General features: G+C 38.9%; 3 protein-coding genes across 3 annotated transcripts in view; 2 read left to right on the top strand and 1 right to left on the bottom strand.

The window, feature by feature from the left end:
• The window catches only part of LOC149038238 (uncharacterized), a 155,601-nt gene extending 149,269 nt beyond the window's left edge, over positions 1–6,332 (top strand). Inside the window, exons 5-7 of the mRNA XM_089187232.1 lie at positions 385–452; positions 1,650–4,160; positions 4,281–6,332. Of these exons, the coding sequence (XP_089043358.1) occupies positions 385–452; positions 1,650–4,160; positions 4,281–6,161 (4,460 nt within the window). The 3' untranslated portion in view covers positions 6,162–6,332. The remainder of the gene's footprint in view (positions 1–384; positions 453–1,649; positions 4,161–4,280) is intronic.
• A 7,080-nt stretch (positions 6,333–13,412) lies between these two features.
• Positions 13,413–19,454, top strand: part of LOC149038230 (hsp70/Hsp90 co-chaperone CNS1 homolog) — a 121,871-nt gene continuing 115,829 nt past the window's right edge. The window contains exon 1 of the mRNA XM_089187223.1: positions 13,413–13,582. The gene's annotated coding sequence lies outside the window, so the exon portion shown is untranslated. The remainder of the gene's footprint in view (positions 13,583–19,454) is intronic.
• LOC149038237 (melanocyte-stimulating hormone receptor-like) lies at positions 17,731–19,305 on the bottom strand. Its single transcript, XM_089187202.1, has one exon. The coding sequence runs from the start codon at positions 19,000–19,002 to the stop codon at positions 18,070–18,072; it is 933 nt and encodes a 310-aa protein (XP_089043328.1). The 5' UTR covers positions 19,003–19,305; the 3' UTR covers positions 17,731–18,069.

The raw sequence follows: 19,454 nt of genomic DNA, 5'->3' as shown, positions 1-19,454 counted from the left end.
ACCCTATTAAACTGACAAAGTTTCATTGAAATCGGTGAGATGGCATGTAGCACGACTGCCCGGTTCCCTAGTGGACACGCTCTTAAGTCGCTATCTAGCTGTTTTAAAAAGAAGGATCAGGACTTACCTAACTCTTAGTGTTTTTGAGGAAGTTGTTGATCCTAATTTAAGTGTTCTTAGAGGTTTCAGTTGTCTGTAAGGCTAAATAAATCTAAGTGAAACCTAATAGGGCCTGTTTATTCTTTTCCGTTTAGTTTTTTGTATTGTATTATTTTGTTTTGTCTTTTTTTTTTCTTCTGGTCTGTAATGATTTCAATGGTTTCAGGTTCTTTTCTCAGAATTGAGCTACAGTTATAGTATCCTTCTTTGTGTTGTTGCCTACAGGAGCCACTGCTTGTGTGGAATTGAAGAGATTTGAAGAAGCAATCACTTGGTGTGATAAGGGACTAGCTGTATCCTTTGAAGGAATATTTCATTTTTAACCGTGGGTAACGGAAAAAAGTTTCCATAATTTGATGTTTCAAGGGAGAAAATGCAAAGATTAATTATTAATTATGATGGGAACTTGTCAGCTCATATACTTTAAGTGTGTGTGATTAAAAACATAGAAGAAGTTATTACCTCATGACTTATTAATGAAATTACTCCTTTTAGCCAATTTGACTTAGTTCTACCATCCATGCCCATAACTGGTAGTTTAGTTTACATAACCCTTTAATTTCCCAGACCAAATTTGTAATTATCCTTACTATCAACCATACAATTCTTGTAATGTTAGTACAGAGAATTCAGTATTGGATCAACTAACTATTTTAAATTGATATATCTTTTTTACTCTCAACACTTATCTGATTGATATTGTATTGCTATTGTAAGGAGAAATTCTCTTTTGGTCACTGACGGGAGTTAAAGGGTTAGAAGACTAAATTTTATCCAGTTTATGCATAGTACTTGAGTAGATGATCTCTCTAAAATAAGCCAAAACAAAAAGCTCGGTAATGTTTACATTACTTATGCAGATTTTCTTGCCTTCGACCTTTTGCCACTACTTAGAGACTCGGAAACTTTCGTTGTGCTTTCCTATGGACAAATAACAATTTTAAAGACATGTATTTGTGTTATAGACTCATTTCTTCCACTGCTGTAAAGCATTTGTCAGATGTTAAAGCTATATTAATTTAGAAATTGAGCAAGTGCTGCTCAGTTTTTGGAAACTAGGGATTAAATCTAGGTATTGCGCGTTAAATTTTGAGGCTGCACACAGAAAAAAAACATTTTTTGAAGTGTAGATTTACTTCATAACTGACTTTAAGACTGAATGTCGATAAATCCTCTACCTTTCATGCAAAGCCCTCCTCATGGGCCATTTTATAGTTGTGTACTTAGTTGCCAAGCCTTTGATTTCGAGTGAGGCTGAAGGTGACCTTGTTGTGATAGAGACCAGTATCTAGAAACGATAATAACAAAGTAGTTTGCATTTAAAGGGCAGCAATGTTTTTATCATAACAAGGTCACCCTTAAACATGGCTCTTATTCAGGGGTTTGGGAACCAAGCACGCAAATGTTAAAACGGACTGTTACATATCAATATGATCAGAAACATAATCTTTTTTGTTTCTTCCACATTTTTAACCCTTAACATAAAAAAGATTGACAAAAACAATAGGATCTTCTTGTCATTAAGACTTCAGTCTGTCAGTGAAGTGAGAGATAAATCCATGGAGGAAAAAGATCCTATTAGTCATGACCACGGTAGTGCAAGTTCAGGTGATGTCAAGAAAGTCATAGATCTCTATCATCGGGGAGAAAAAGCCATAGAGTACCAGAACATACATCTTAAAATAGCTAAAGAAGTAGGCGACAACCATGGAGAGGGTAAGGCTTATGGCAATCTTGGCAATGCTTATCACCGTCTGGGTGATTTCAAAAAAGCCATAGAGTACCACAACCTACATCTTAAAATAGCTAAAGAAGTAGGAGACAAGCATGGGGAGGGTAACGCTTATGGCAATCTTGGCAATGCTTATCTAAGTCTGGGTGATTTCAAAAAAGCCATAGAGTACCAAAACCTACATCTTAAAATAGGTAGAGAAGTAGGAGACAAGCATGGGGAGGGTAACGCTTATGGCAATCTTGGCAATAATTATCACTGTCTGGGTGATTTTAAAAAAGCCATAGAGTACCACAACCTACATCTTAAAATAGCTAAAGAAGTAGGAGATAAGCATGGGGAGGGTGTTGCTTATGGCAATCTTGGCAATGCTTATAACCGTCTGGGTGATTTCAAAAAAGCCATAGAGTACCACAACATACATCTTAAATTAGCTAAAGAAGTAGGAGACAAGCATGGGGAGGGTGGTGCTTATGGCAATCTTGGCAATGCTTATGACCGTCTGGGTGATTTCAAAAAAGCCATAGAGTACCACAACCTACATCTTAAAATAGCTAAAGAAGTAGGAGACAAGCATGGGGAGGGTGTTGCTTATGGGAATCTTGGCAATGCTTATCTAAGTCTGGGTGATTTCAAAAAAGCCATAAAGTACCACAACCTACGTCTTAAAATAGCTAAAGAAGTAGGAGACAAGCATGGGGAGGGTAACGCTTATGGCAATCTTGGCAATGTTTATCACCTTTTGGGTGATTTCAAAAAAGCCATAGAGTACCACAACCTAGATCTTAAAACAGCTAAAGAAGTAGGAGACAAGCATGGGGAGGGTGTTGCTTATGGCAATCTTGGCAATGCTTATAACCGTCTGGGTGATTTCAAAAAAGCCATAGAGTACCACAACCTACATCTTAAAATAGCTAAAGAAGTAGGAGACAATCATGGGGAGGGTAACGCTTATGGCAATCTTGGCAATGATTATTTTTGTCTGGGTGATTTCAAAAAAGCCATAGAGTACCACAACCTACATCTTAAAATAGCTAAAGAAGTAGGAGACAAGCATGGGGAGGGTAACGCTTATTGCAATCTTGGCACTGCTTATCTTAGTCTGGGTGGTTTTAAAAAAGCCATAGAGTACCACAACCTACATCTTAAAATAGCTAAAGAAGTAGGAGACAAGCATGGGGAGGGTGGTGCTTATGGCAATCTTGGCAATAATTATCACTGTCTGGGTGATTTCAAGAAAGCCATAGAGTACCACAACCTACATCTTAAAATAGCTAAAGAAGTAGGAGACAAGCACGGGGAGGGTGTCACCTATGGCAAACTTGGCAATGATTATTTTAGTCTGGGTGATTTCAAAAAAGCCATAGAGTACCACAACCTACATCTTAAAATAGCTAAAGAAGTAGGAGACAAGCATGGGGAGGGTAACGCTTATGGCAATCTTGGCAATGCCTATGGCGGTCTGGGTGATTTCAAAAAAGCCATAGAGTACCAAAACCTACATCTTATAATAACTAAAGAAGTAGGAGACAAGCATGGGGAGGGTCACGCTTATAGCAGTCTTGGCAATGTTTATCGCTATCTGGGTGATTTCGAAAAAGCCATAGAGTACCACAACCTACATCTTAAAATAGCTAAAGAGGTAGGACACAAGCAAGGGGAGGGTGTTGCTTATGGCAATCTTGGCAATGCTTATCACCGTCTGGGTGACTTCAAAAAAGCCATAGAGTACCACAACCTACATCTTAAAATAGCTAAAGAAGTAGGAGACAAGCATGGGGAGGGTAACGCTTATGGCAATCTTGGCAATGCTTATGACCGTCAGGGTGATTTCAAAAAAGCCATAGAGTACCACAACCTACATCTTAAAATAGCTAAAGAAGTAGGAGACAAGCATGGGGAGGGTAGCGCTTATGGCAATCTTGGCAATGCTTATCGCGGTCTGGGTGATTTCAAAAAAGCCATAGAGTTCCGCAACCTACATCTTAAAATAGCTAAAGAGGTAGGACACAAGCAAGGGGAGGGTTTTGCTTATGGCAATCTTGGCAATGCTTATCACCGTCTGGGTGATTTCAAAAAAGCCATAGAGTACCACAACCTACATCTTAAAATAGCTAAAGAAGTAGGAGACAAGCATGGGGAGGGTAACGCTTATGGCAATCTTGGCAATGCTTATGACCGTCAGGGTGATTTCAAAAAAGCCATAGAGTACCGCAACCTACATCTTAAAATAGCTAAAGAAGTAGGAGACAAGCATGGGGAGGGTAGCGCTTATGGCAATCTTGGCAATGCTTATCGCGGTCTGGGTGATTTCAAAAAAGCCATAGAGTTCCGCAACCTACATCTTAAAATAGCTAAAGAAGTAGGAGACAAGTATGGGGAGGGTAAGGCTTATGGCAATCTTGGCAATACGTATGACTGTCTGGGTGATTTCAAAAAAGCCCTAGAGTACCACAACCTAGATCTTAGAATAGCTAAAGAAGTAGGAGACAAGCATGGGGAGGGTGCTGCTTATGGCAATCTTGGCAATGATTATAATGGTCTGGGTGATTTCAAAAAAGCCATAGAGTACCGCAACCTACATCTTAAAATAGCTAAAGAAGTAGGAGACAAGCATGGGGAGGGAGTTGCTTATGGCAATCTTGGCAATGCTTATGGCCGTCTGGGTGATTTAAAAAAAGCCATAGAGTACCACAAACTACATCTTATAGTAGCTAAAGAAGTAGGAGACAAATCCATGGAGGCAACGGCCTACTATTCATTAGGATGGGTTTTTGAGTTGCAAGGTGGACTGCCAAAAGCCGTTGAACATTACCAAGCTAGCATAAACTTATTCAATTCCTTGAGAGTACTTCTAATATCTGAAGATGAGTGGAAAGTTAATTTTCGAAATCAGCATCAAGTGGCGTATACGGGTTTGTGGAGAGTTCTCGTAGAACAAGGTTATGTAGATGAGGCCTTATTTGTTGCTGAGAAAGGACGAGCTCAAGCTCTGACCGACCTCATGGAATCCAGTTTTTGTGGTGGAACAAGTCACCACAAGGGAGAAGATGAAGATTGCGCAGTTTTAAAAAACGTTCCATCAAACACTGTCTTTCAGGCAGTGGACAAAGCTAACGTCAAGCTTTGGGTTGTGTCCGAGGGAAAACAAGTTCAGTTAAGACAAAGTAAACTCAAAGGTTTTGTTTCAGACAATAGTGGATCTAGCCTGTCCTTTGAGGCGTTCATGCTCGGTGTCTATACACAACTTGGTGTTCGTTCTAATGTGAGATGCGAGAATCGATCTTTAGATGCTTTGAGGGAGGGCCGTTCGAAAGTGGATGAGAAAACCAAAGAAGCCAAGCCTCAACTTCACATCCAACAAGACGGATGCTTGAGCACTTTGTATGATATCGTTATGAAGCCGGTGGCTGACTTGATTGAAGGGGATGAGCTACTCATTATTCCTGATGGACCCCTGTGGATCGCTCCTTACGCTGCATTGAAGGATGGTAATTTTAAATACCTGTGTGAATCGTTCACAATCCGAGTCGCTCCATCGTTAGCAAGTCTTAGACTCATTGCCGATTGCCCAGATGATTATCACAAAAGCAGTGGTGCGTTACTTGTAGGAGATCCGTGGGTATCCGAGGTTACTAACAGCGAGGGAAAGAAAGTCTTCGAGCAGCTTCAGTATGCTAAAAAAGAAGTAGAAATGATCGGAAAAATTCTGAATATCACGCCAATCACTGGCAGTCAGGCCACAAAACGTGAGGTGTTGAAAAGAATCAGTTCTGTTTCCCTAGTTCACTTTGCGGCACACGGATGTATGGAAACTGGCGAAATTGCTCTTACACCTGACCCACACCGAATATCTACTGTGCCAACGGAGGAGGATTACATTTTAACAATTGGAGATGTGTTGAATGCTCAACTTCGGGCCAAACTTGTTGTGCTTAGTTGCTGCCACAGCGGCCGGGGCGAGATCAAGGCTGAAGGTGTGGTTGGCATTGCGCGCGCTTTTATGGGGGCTGGTGCTCGGTCTATTGTGGTTTCCCTGTGGGCGATTGATGACGAGGCTACTCTTGAGTTCATGAAATACTTTTATCAACAACTTGCAGGAGGTAAACCAGCAAGCGAGTCACTGAACCTGGCCATGAAAAGCCTCAGAGAATCAGACAAGTTCTGCGACATCAAACACTGGGCGCCCTTTTTGCTGATTGGAGATGACGTCACTCTTGACTTCAAGGCAAAGGAAAGAGAAAATTTGAATATGAAATCGCATAAATGAAAACTTTTTTATTCCATTTCAAAATTAATGACGCAGGAACTTGGAAGGTTTAAATGCTTCTCTATTTTGGCGCTTTTTGGCTATTTTTCATTACTTTTCACTTTTTTGTTAAATGGAACTTGAGATGTGTGACTTTACTTTGGTGAAGAAATAAAACAGACTATTTCAGTATATTTTGTTCAGTGGAATTGCTATTTTTTTACCTTTACAAATTTAGATGCTTGCGAAGAGAACAAGATGCAACAAGGCTTCTGTTGTTAATGCCCGAAGTTGTTGAAGGCGACGACGAGGTTTTCGTTTCGCCAAAATGACACTCAGATCTATTTCTTTATTGCAATCAGTCATGTGTAAAATAATTTAAAGGTTTTTTTCTTGTACACAACCAGGAGCTTGTCCACCGGGTTTTAATTACGTTGATACTCTAAGCTTTTGATAAGCAGAGAAACAGCTTGTCATTTGCAAAAGATGGCGAAATTTTAATTTCAAAAATGTGATTTGCAAACTTCGCAGCCATGTGTGAATTGATCTTAATGGTTTTTCTACGTCATAAATTACTTTGTTGCAATTTGCAATTATCTTTACAAAAAAGTTGATTATCATTTTTAACTTTTTTTCAATCCATTTTAATGCAATCTAATTCCATCAGTGCCAAGATTGCCATTCTAAGCTTAATTTGAAGAAGTAATCATCAGAGATGATGTTGTTAAATTTACTAACCATATGTTAGAGACATTAGACCTACTCTCAGGGGTGTGGCCAGCCTCTAGTCCCGTGGGCCCGGCCTACAATTGTTTTCCGCCCGCTTGACTTTTCTAATATGACTCTTACAAATGTTGAAACAAAAATTGAAATTTCTCAGCAAAAAGGCCTACAACAAGTCAAAGAGCTGGCTACAACGGCCTGCTCTCAATCAAACGAGTTTGATCAATTTTAGTCCATTTTATCAATCACTCGTCAGTTTGTTTTAGAGAACGACAACAGAGACAAATTGTCCATGTAATCTAAACAAGGAAATAGCGAAACAGAGTTTATTTTAACTGAAGTTTCCATTGCTGTGACTTTTAATGTATGTGACATGGAATTTGTTGTTTTCATTAGAAAAATATTTACGCCAATAAATTAGGGAAACACTTGAAGTAGTAAGCCATGTAGTCCTCAATGGGAATTATTTTGGTGAAAATGTTCATGAATAAATGTAAATCTAGGCCGTAGTTAAAAAGGTTCAGGGCTTCAGGATAAAACTTGCATTTTTTTAAAATTTTTTTTCATGGCTTTAAATTTACCTTAGTATAATTTGGAGATGTCTGATGATATCTTTCTTAGATTTAAGAATTTATACTTAGGTATTCAGAGTACGCTGTGTAATTAGAACCCGTTATGTGGTCAAAAGTTTAAGGTATACTGTATCACAGCTGTTTTAAAAAAAATTTTTGTCAAATCAATGTTCATTTTTGACAGATTTTTATAACTACCATTGGTATATGCTGCCAGTGTAAAATGTAATAGTTAACCTTGCACATGGTTGAATATGATGTAACGTAGGATTTTAAAAACAAGCTGGGACAATTTCCACCAAACATTCTTTTTATAATGTCAGTGTATTTGGTGTGAATTGTTTTGATGCTATTTGTATTTAAAGTTGAAGCTATTTGTTCATTTACCTTATTTTTTATTCATTAACTCATTAACTCCCAAGTTGTGAAGAAAAATTCTCCCAACTGATAAGAATGTGTTTCTTTGTTGCTTCATTCTGAGAATTCGATGAAACATTACATTTCTAGTGAAAAATAATCCGCTAGTTTAGATTTTCTCTAATTCTTATTGACACTATGTTTGTCGGTGCATTAATTTTGTGAGGAGAATTTAAGTTATGATCAATCTTGGGAATAAATGGGTTCATTTTAGTGTCTCCGTTTAGCGCGTACTTTACTTAATGCCTTGAACAATTTAATGCTATTTGTATTGCGCTTTTTTTTACTTTTTTGTGTAAATTAAATAGAGAGTGTATAAAATACAAAAACTGTGTTTGTTTTCATATTCTGTCTCCATATTCTAAGGATTCGCGTGAGATGCAGGGAGAACAGATCCTACGGGGACTTCAATGCTTGTTTTGACCCGCGCGCGCCAAGTTGATAATCTTTGCAGCTGACAGTGTACTGACATTCCATGTTTCAAGCCCCCACCCACTTAACAAACGCTCGTCGACTCTTCGATTGTGTCTCTTTCACTGTCTACCATTCTCCATATTGTCACACGATTTTGAATGCCGACGGACGTGTTCATACTGTTACCTGTGTGCGCCCTTTTTACCTTTTTACACCTTTTTACACCTTTTCACATTTGTGCATCTCTTTTTTCTCCTTCCTTTTGTTCCTTCCCTTTTTTTCATCGTACTTTTCCTTTATTCCCATTTTTACGTGCACTTCTTTCATCGCCCTCAACTTTATTCTTCTACGCGCTTCATTAGATGCGACTATCTCCTTGTCTGTTTCAGTTTTCATTCGTCTCAATCCTCGTGCAATGTCAGTAAATATGGTGAGGTTATTAGTATTAAGCATCAGAGTTTTTCGCGAATTCCGGGCCTTCTCACTGGGTCACGTATTCTTACGATGGTATTGTCGGATCCAGTTCCTGCTGAGTTTCGTATTGATGACTACCCTGTGCGGGTTTGGTATAAAGGTATCCCTCCATTTTGTCAGATTTGTAAAATCAGTGGCCACAAGGCAGCGTATTGTCAGTTTAATGGAAAGTGTAGGAGGTGTGGCTCCCCTGACCACAAGGCGCATGCGTGCGTCCGGCCGTGGGGTCAGTCTGCTGTACCAATGGAGGTGGCTGTCCCTGAGGTGGTGGCTGGCCCCTCTGGGACTGTTGTGTCTGCTGTCTCTGATAGTTCTGCCGTTTTGGAGGGTGCGGCTGCACTTACAACTCCTATACCTCCTTACTTCCCACAAATCTAGGCAATGACTGGTGTAAGCCGCAAAGGTACAACGGACGATTACTGGTCATTATGATTTTTCGGTCATTGCTAACGTAGTACTTGTGGTCATAAGCATGATCCTGAGCAGACCCTTGCAAAAGTTTCACGAAAACTGCAGAGACCTGGAGATTTTCGCTTAAACGCACAACCCTGGAGTTATATCAAGATAAGAAAAAAAAAACTATTTTTGATTTTAATGAAGCCTTTTGAATTTTCTGAAATACACTTGCAAGTGCAATGACAGCTGAATGTTCCTAATAAAGACGAAATAACCTTGGTTTTGTTCTCTAAAATAAAGACTTAATATTTAGAAAGCAATCATATGATTTGAGTGATCAGTTCCGTAATGTTTACCCCGAAACGGCATTTAAAAAATTGAAAACCATTTCTAGCTTCCGCACAGAACTCATGTTGTGCTTCTTGTGTTGTTTCGCTGCTCGTCTGTCTTCTTCCTTTAAAATGATAAGTTTGTTTGGGACATTAGGATTAGTTTTTTTTAGCAAAATAACTGGCCCAGCTATGACTGCCCTATTTACCGTACCATGTAGGAATTCGCATTGGCTGATCTTTTTTATTTTTTTCTCAGTTTAACACAGAGAACTCTTACACAATAAACTTTCAGCACCTTTGCTCTCTCAAGGTTCAAAGCCCTCTTACTTCATAACTTTTTCATTCAGTACGATGGTGTTGTAGTCTTCACGGCTTACTGTTATGAAAAATTCCTAAACTACACAGCAGTGAATCGTTGTTGTTAAGTGCTTCTTAATAATTGTGTGCTGAACATAATACGCGCCTATCAAAACAACATGTCCATTTACTATGAAGCGAAACTAACGACGTACATCTAAAAAGTTCTGCTTTGATTCTTTTTTATCTCTTAGTATTGATCAAAGGATTAACAGTTTTTAAGGAGAGATCAGTGTATTGTGTTTCAACAATGAAGTGATTGAACGAATATTTATGGGAGATTTTACGATGACAACCCGTGTGGAAATAGACGAGTATGCATCACTCCTGCACCGCTCAAGCTATTACCTGCCTCTTCCAAACGAAGACAGGCAAAAAAAAAGATCCCTCAAACTGTGGGCTGTAGGCTTTGCCTTGCTGTTACTATGGAATGTTGTGGGCCATGTGTGTACATGATTCGTAGTGTAAATTGTTTCAAAGACAATTCCACTGTCTATTTTTGTGAGAAAGGCGCAGTGTTTCCATATTCCGAAGAACTGGTGATAACATGGCTTGCTATACTCTCTGTTTTCACAATCATCATCATCTTGGCACTGCAGAAAGCTCCAGATTTTCTTGGATACAAAGTCATCCTACATCAGCTGAAATTCCTTCCCTCCTGTTGGACTCTGATGATTCTCTTGTTTGTATCCTTGACCAGATACATCAAACCCGCTATATCTGCCAAATCCATCAATTCCTGGATGATATTGATGGGTTTGGCTTTTAACTATATTCTTAGAACTTTATTTGTTGGCTTTTTGAATTATACGCAGTTGAATTTTTTGAAGCGTCAATATTCCAGTTATATCTTTGTGTTGTCAAAGCTTTCCATGCTGGTGTTATTTGCCATCTCTCTAATGAACTTGCTTGCCACCATTTTAGAACTTACTGTTCAAGTTCATAAGGCGCATCAATCTATGGGAGCACAACACTCAGAATATTTTGAAATGATAAATGATAATTTGGCGCAATTTTCGATTAAGCATCGAAACTAATCGGAAATTTGCTTCACCACGCTCTGTGATTGGTCTAGAAAATTTAAACTCTCGCTCCCTTCGGCTCCCTTCTCGCTAAACCCAATTGCGACTCGTACCCTTGCGTGTTTCCACGACCTTTGCAGTTTTGCTTGGTTTTACTTTGAATTCGTATCTGTTCTTTGAGATAATTTCCTCTCCTCTGATTGGCCGCTGTATTAACTTTGACTTTGGTTTCAAGACACGCAATCGAAATGCACTATTAGGAATTCTACTACTTTCTATCTATGCGAACGACCGAGAAAATGTCCCCAACCAATTGTAAATAGCCCGTTCCCCATCTCTCTGGTTAAAAAAGCACACGACATAATATTCGTGTTTTCGTGTCTCAAGCGTAATTGTTAGTTACTTCTCAGATGTTTCCCTTAACATATAAACGGGTTTAAATCCTAATATACCAATTTCATTTCATTTTTATCACTGAGACTCATTATATTTTTATTTGCTTGCTCTTTTTGTTACGTACACGTTCAAACGCAAATAATTTAGTGTTTAAACCAATAAAAGGTGAGTTTGATTCAAGGGTTTTGCGCATCCTCAATGCACATATTTATAGTGCAAAATCGTTGCAGTGAACGGCTTTGAACTTGAAAAGCGCCTAACTCCAAGTGGCACCATGAGTGTTCGTGTCAATCAGGAGAATCTCAGGCGTGAGTCATCGATTCCCACGCACGAAAATTGGAATGGTTTTAATCTAATCTAAAATTTCTTTGCTAATGGGGAGTCTACATTTCTATCAGTCTGTTCTAAACGGCGAAAGATTAGTCTTTAAACGCAGCCAAATAATTTCCGCCTGAGTGCAACACCAAATCAACACGCCGCTAGTTGTATGTTGGTGAATATTTTATAATAGTGGTGTCTACGTTAGTGCGTGACAGTCTGTCACTCCATTAAGCAAGAAACAATCAATTTCCGCAAAGGAACTTGTGAAAAACAGAAGTAAATGCGAGTTGAAAAGAGTTTCGTAAAATAATTACCTGCTTTAGAATGTATGTTTTTAAGGAATGCGTGACTCGATATCGAGACCACGTGAGAACTCGTAGGAATGGAGATGCTTCGTGACAAAAGTCACGCATTTATACCCTAATGCTGCTTTTTTTCTGTTTTTAACCCCATTTGTCGAGAGCATATATATTAAATGTAATTCAGGGTAAGTTGAGTTCATGGCTACTGCTACCTGTTGTAGTCATCTTTTTATATGATAGCGTTAAGACAGAAATTTAGTAGCAAACATTTCTTCACATCTTTAGTGGCTATGGAGAGGATTTCAACTGAAGTTCCAATTTGTGGACGTTGAAACAGCTGACAAAGAAATTGCTCAGGATTTTAATGAAGACTAGTTACGAGGTTTGCTTTAAGCTTCAGTTACTTTACAACAAGAACATGCACTGTGTATTCCGGCTGTATGTAGATCGTAGCAGAGGCACAGCTGCATGTATGACCACCCCGTGGAGTGTGCTTCCTAGTTATAGGTCACGATCACGACCGAACTGACTATTGACTATAGCATTTTCAACAGAGTTAATTACAATAATGGGGTCGCACATTTTCGAAATTTTGGGGGTAAGACAAGTCTAAGAAAGTAGGGATTAAATGACGGAAAGTTCGCAGTTAGAAGGTCGTTACCAGCACGTATTACCAAAAGTGACTAAGATGGGGTCGATAATTAGCCACAGAATAGACTGTGATAGGGTAGGGGTTCTGAAAGGCCAACGGCAGATGCCCCACAAAAATTGACTCAAGCAACCTCTCGATTTATCTTATATTTTTCTTCTACAGGTGGTTTTGGCGTTACCATCATGACAGCCTGCCCCGAAATAGATCGCCACAGATAAGGAAATCAGCCAAAATAATACTAATCTGGCCAAGACAACGAAATTCCTGTTATCCAGTGGTCTTCAGTTTGTTGTTGCTATGGCAACTAGTTAGGGCACCTCCGAACATGATTCGTGATGTTGCTTGCATCAGGGTCCAATCCACTGCATATCGGTGCAATAAAATGCCGCTTTCCCTTTTTCAGAATAGCTAACAATAGTGTGGCTGGCTTCGCTGTGTATTTTCACCACTGGCTCAGTCGTTGCTTTTCGGAATGTTCTACAGTTCCCCGGTCACAAGGCAATTCTATATCAGCTCATGTTTGTTCCTTCATTCGTGACTTTGGTTCTTCTCACCCTCGCCTTCGACACTGAACCATTTTAGTTAACACTTGGCCACTCATGTTTTTATTGAATCAGTTCAACAAGGGTGGCTACACAGCTCCCCAATTGTACAAACCATTTTTTGTTTAAATATTTCATTTCACCAAATGCGACTTGTCCATTTGTATTTTAAATAAATCTCCTAGGATAATATATATCGTTCTCCAAAAGACAATTAGACTCTATCTGTAATTACAAACCAATTCTATTTTTGTATTTTTGGCGGTGACAGCCGCCCATATGTGGGCTCTTCTTTCAATTTCAGTTAGAGAATTCCCGGCTTCAAGTTTGCACAGATTTATGGCCGAAGGAACTCCCTGTTTCATTTTCACAACGCGCCGTTGCGATTCTCCATTCCATGACATAGCTTTCGAGTCTTTCTTAGTACTTTCTCTGTCTTAGTGACTTTGAAACATTTTCATGACGGACTGAGGAAGCAAGGTCGTAAAATAGTCAAACGTGCCTTCCATTTCCGCGACAGAGGTAAGAACGCATGGTTGTATCAGATTATTGAGTGTAAGGTAAACACTTTTATTTTAAATTTTTTTAGTTGAGATTTCCTCCTTCAAATGTTCCTCATCTTTCCGAACTTTCTCTGATTTCAAACAATGAAAGACGTTCCTGCAGTTAAGTGACGACGATTGCCAACTTTTACTTTATTCTGGCGTGTATTAATTGTATTGCCGCTTCGTGTTAGTTACAAGCTTATTAAGCTGAGCTTGTTTGAACAAGTTACAGCTGTCGAATTCACAAAAATTCGCAAGCAATGCCTGGCATTTACCTTGGACAAAATAAGTAATTCGGGAGAGTTACAAAGGATATCCAAATTATCGATTTGATTCAGTGCAAGCTCTTTTGATCGCAACACTTTCAGTTTCGTTTGCGTGTCGTTACCTCGTTTTGTCATTTGCTTCAAAACGAGGTAAGAACAAAGCATCCACATCCTTCGGCCCGATGATGACGGAGATTACAAAAAATATTTGTGCACAAGATGATTCAGGTTAGCAAATATAGTGATATGCCTATACGGCCAAGCCATAAGGTTATGCGGTAATTTAAAAAATACAACAACCCGGCGAAACTTGAGAAAACCCAAAAGATGGCTACAATGAGATATGTGCGCTTCAAAGTTACAGTATGTCTGTATCTCAGCCCCAACATCAGGGCTAGAAGCCTGTCCACGCTTATGGCCGTCATCGCTGACAAAGACACTCCGCATAGTGTATAGCCTATTATGTTGGCTGCGTCCCTTGCGTATCAACAGAGACTCCAGTGTTCGTGAACCAAGGACATATAGTAAGTAACCGTGATAGACTGGCTAAAAATGCCAACCAACAGGTAAATTGTTGCCAGACAACGATACAAGAGTTTGTGAAGGGCAAAAAAGATAAGAGAATTCCCAAGACTGGTTATAATGGAGAGGAGAACATAAACTGCCGAGTAGTAGATGGATTGTGGTTGAAATCTATTTACCAAAGAAGGGATGCTCCATCTTCGGTTAGATTTGTTTCCGCTATCATTCTGCAGTCGTTTAGTTTTTTCCTTCAGAATACGTATGATCGCAAAAGGAAATATTTCGTCTTGAGAGCACCTGCCCAGCGTTGATCACTTGAACTTTACTTTTTTCAGAATAATCATATGAAAACTTTTTCAGTCGCGTTTACTCGTTTGAAATGCTCGGAAATACTGTGAATTGTGTACAAAAAAAAATGGTGAACCATTTTTCTTAAAGCCTCACTTTTGCCTCAGCTATGATTTATCAAAACGAGGTAAGAACAAAACATCTGCGAATGTTAATATTTTATAGCGCGATAGACAACCTTCGTCGCTCAGACGAACAATCATTTTATTCAGGTATAGCGCATTTATTGAAAACGAGAGACAATGCTTTGTCAAAAAAAAATATTCATCATTTAATTTCGTTACTCAATAATAATTTTTCTTAAGGTTACTCGTAACTGCATGTAACGAGAGATATTTTTGTCTTGAAAGCGCCTTCCATCCTGACCGCCACCTTGATAAGAGATAGTATGAGGATAGTCGAAGAGAAAACTACCCTCATTGATAAAAGCAAAGATACTCTATGTACAAAAGCTGACAGAAAGAACAAGCACACAACCTCAAATGGCCAGCTTTACTGTACTGATTCCAAGCTCGACAAAACTTTCGGAAGGCTGGGCACTGAGGGCGTCTAAGAAATCAAAGCATTTCAACGAAAACCAAAAGTTCAAACTTGGCCAGGAGACTGGTTACAAAGAAGATCCATCCCAAGTTGCGAGTGATATGCGTCGCGCTAAAAATGAAAACGGAGAGCATCGATTTGCTGTTGGCGAGTTTTTATCACCAAAGCAGATAAAGTCGTATTTCTCAAGGTCAGCAGCAAAGATCAAACAGGCGGAATCGGTAGCAGAGATCGATGTACTAGCCATTGATGAAGAAATGGCATACTCCTCAGCTCATGACAAGATAATTCAAGAGTGCCAGCTTAGTCATCCCATTTTGTATGACACATACAACCTCTGTCAACTGTTTGCCACGAACAAGCTTACTCGTTTCATTATTTATTTCCTTCAAGATATATGCACATATTTCCAATTGGAAATTGATTCCTTTCCTGCTACACGAAAAGCGCCATAAGTTGGTCTGATCAATGACCTGATAAAGTCGTGTACGTGCAAAGAAAAATAGGAACTTTCCAGCTGGAAGTGACCATAGTCTTCGTATTCAGAAAGTAATGACTCCTGGAATAGAGGGACACCAACATTATTCCAACTGCCTTGAGAGAAATAAGTACAATAGGTGCATATGCGTCATACACGGCTACGATACGACATTATCCCTTTGTAGCTTTGTTATAAAAAAAATTGACAGTGAAAACCTCACGTTTACATAAACATGTTTTAGATCGAAAGGATTTTATAAAGACTAACCTTGTTCTGTTAAAAACGTTGGTCATCTTCTGTATCATTCTCACTTAATCAACTTCCTGTGTGTAACGCAATCACATGGATAAGTTTTGAAAACGGTGAAGCGGGTTAAAGTGCGTACTCTTGGCATGGAAACCACTTCTAAAAGTAACGTTTTGTGTAATTATAGCCTGGGCAATTCCTTCTGATGTTAAAAAAGTTTTTGTTATCGTTGGGTTGGTATTAGTTGCGAATATGACCGTTGTAACAACATAAACCAGCAATTTGCATATACTAGACTATCGAAGATTGCCCAGATTGCCTTGACGTTTTGGCTTCAGGAGAAAATTCTATGTATATTTAATATGAAAGAGACCTGTTTCGAAGTTTTTATACGATATAAGAGGGAATTCGAGTGTTTTGGTAATGTTTTTCTTAACGTGACGTGCAAGTCACGTTGGTCACGTAACGCGCCTCTTGAGCTCAAATACGCTTATATAAATCGCTCTAAAAATTAGTGGTTTAAATAGCCCAAAAAATATTATTGAAGTTTCTAAAAGAAGAAGCCCTGTTCTTGACAATGATTATTGTTTCATGGTCAGTTTATGGAGCCATGTGACAATGGCCGATTTTAGTCGCCAAAGTTGAGCTATGTTTTGATGGATGAAATTTCACCCGAATTAGAAAATTCGTAAAAAAATCGTTTTTTTAAGGAATCTTGGAAAAATACTTCAGAACCTTTGAAAAATATCTCTTGTTTCAGAATTGTTATGTTGTTTCCGAATTGCTGTCGAAATAAGTTTTTTTCGGTCGTTATCTTGAGGTGCACTATTTCACTGGGAAAACACGGTTATGAACCCCCAAAACACAAAATGCCACCGTTCTCCCAACATAATTTTTTTTCGGCATTTTTTTATATTTTTCCATAACTAAGGCCATTTATACCTATGTTCTGGCAAAGTTTTAAAAAATTCCAATTTTTTTTATTTTCAACACCTCTGCTCGATTTTTACAGACGACCACCCTTAAACCACCTTTTAAGTTTTATCCAATTCTCTGATATTGTTTACAAAGAATTAATTCGTTTGACGGTATTCAATGCGGACTTATTTTAGCTTTTCAGGTTTTTGAAGCAAACGGTTTTGAAACATCTCTTGATGTTTCGCTAAATGCAGTCTTTAAATCGAGCTAACCGCTCAGCGTCTCGCTCCCTTAGAAAAACCCACGTGGTCTGTCTCTTAATTAGCAGCTTTAAAACAAGCTTTAGCTTCAATAGACAATATCATTCGTTACCTATCTCTGCACTGTGTCGTTTTGGTCGACTGAACTGTTCAGTGGAAAATTTTGCGGCAGATTTCTTCAAAAACTTTCACCACATGTGCAACATGGTCAACCGATTCGTTCAATAAAAACTCGAATTACCGGAACTTAAAGAATGCGAAACAAGAGCCCTGTTTCAATGTTTTATGTCAGGTAGGATTTTAACAAGCGTACACGTGCGTTCGAGAAGGTAGAGCCATTATTTCACGAGAAACTGAACAAATTTAGAATATTATTAACTCAGTATAGGCCATTTAAAGCTCGTTAACTTGTACTTTGTAAAATATATCGTCAATTAATTCAAAACATTCATGATAATCCGTGTAAATGTTTAATTCAATGAAGGATCGATCGGCACTGGAGCACCAACCCCCCTGAAACCGCATCCCGCGTAGTCTTAAATAAAAACTGTTATAGTCAATTTTATTTCTTTCGCTTTCTTATAATAACATTCATGAGAGTATAATTTAAGTCAAGAGATTATAAGACATTACATATCCTCTTGTTCACGTATATCTTTCCTTGGATTAATAATTTATGCATTCAAAAAAAAGTTTAGTAGCATGAAAAAATTTTTTAAAAGTTTTGGTTTGTGTTTCCATAACCTTTCCTTAATTTTATTTTACGTGACTAGCAAAAAATACTATCGACAGACCTCGAACAAAAATTTAAGCGAAAAGCGTTCTCTATCGGTCAGCTTTGCACTGAAAGTACTTATACGATCATATATAACTCGAGGATGGTCTAACTCCATGGACAGCAAAGTGCTTGTCTGATTGTCTGCTTCATTGCTCGTCTCACCTCACTAATCTTCCAGCAGTATAGGAACGGGTTTAACGTCGAGTTAAAGTAAACAAGAATAGTTGCCATTTCACTTGTGACGACTAAGTGTGATGAGTATGTTGTACTATAAGTGACTACAATTCCCATAATATAGCATGGTGTATAACAAACAACTAAAACTGACTGTACCCACAGTGCACTATGCACTGCTTTTCTGTATCGCGCCATTTTCAGTGCATTTGGTTGGCTTGGCTGTTGTTGAAACTGTGCCTGATGATGTTTAAGAGTGCGAAAAATCTTTGTGTACGAGGCGAGTGAAATAAGCAGCGAAAGTGGTATCAATATCCGGGTATACAAAGCGGTTTTACGCTGATCGAAAATGATGCGTAAAGAGGCGACAAGACATAAAACCCAGAAGCTAGCTATAGTGATATAAACGCCCTTCAAATTTACAATCTCTCTATATCTCAGCCCCAATAACAGGGCGAGAAGCCTGTCCACGCTTATTACCGCCATCGTCAGCAAAGAAACTCCACATAATGCTACGCCTGTGATGTAAGCTGCTTTCATTGCGTAATGACAAAGGCTCCAGTGTTCGTGAACCACGGACATCAAATAAGTAACATGGAGAGGCTGAGCAACAAGACCAACCAACAGATCAGATATCGCCAGACAACGATACAAGAGTTTGGACGGCGGGTGGAGGGAAGATATTTTGTGAAGGGCAACAAGGGTAAGAGAATTACCCAGAAATGCCGTGATGGAGAGGAGAATGTTGACTGCTGGGAAAGAAACTGATGCTGATTGAAGCCCACCCATCCAAGAGGGGGAGCATTGCGGTACTTTAAATGTTTTTGTCTGTGTTCCACCTCTGGTGAAATTTGTTGTCGTCATAATTCTGCATTTGTTTCCTCTGTTCTTGCTACGAGAAATATTGCGTCCAACTGAAACCTTCCTTAAATAAACACATTAAGACTTCCTCATTAGCTTCCAATCATTTAAAGTGCGTCAGAAACTTGCAGCTGTGGGATCAGCCTCACGTCTGGAACTGATGCTGATTGATGCCCACGCACTAAAGACGGAGAGCATAGCAGTTCTTCAATTGTTTTCGTCTGTGTTCCAACTCTTTTGAAATTTGTTGTAGGTTATCTAAGATTGCAACGAGTAATATGTCGTCTAAACAGCCCACATCTAGCCACGATCAATTACACCTCATACTTCAGTTAATGACATTTATACACGTAGAGAATTCCTCATCAGCCTTAACTCATTTAAAATACGTCAGAAAATTGTCAGAAAATTGAACCTTTAAAGTGCCTCAGGTATGAAATGGCAACAAGTAGAAA

Source organism: Pocillopora damicornis, chromosome 11, assembly GCF_964200805.1.
Source record: "Pocillopora damicornis chromosome 11, jaPocDami1.2, whole genome shotgun sequence".
Taxonomy (NCBI): Eukaryota; Metazoa; Cnidaria; class Anthozoa; order Scleractinia; family Pocilloporidae; genus Pocillopora; species Pocillopora damicornis.
Note: the sequence above shows the minus strand (reverse complement) of the source record. Positions and strands in the feature narration are given on the sequence as shown.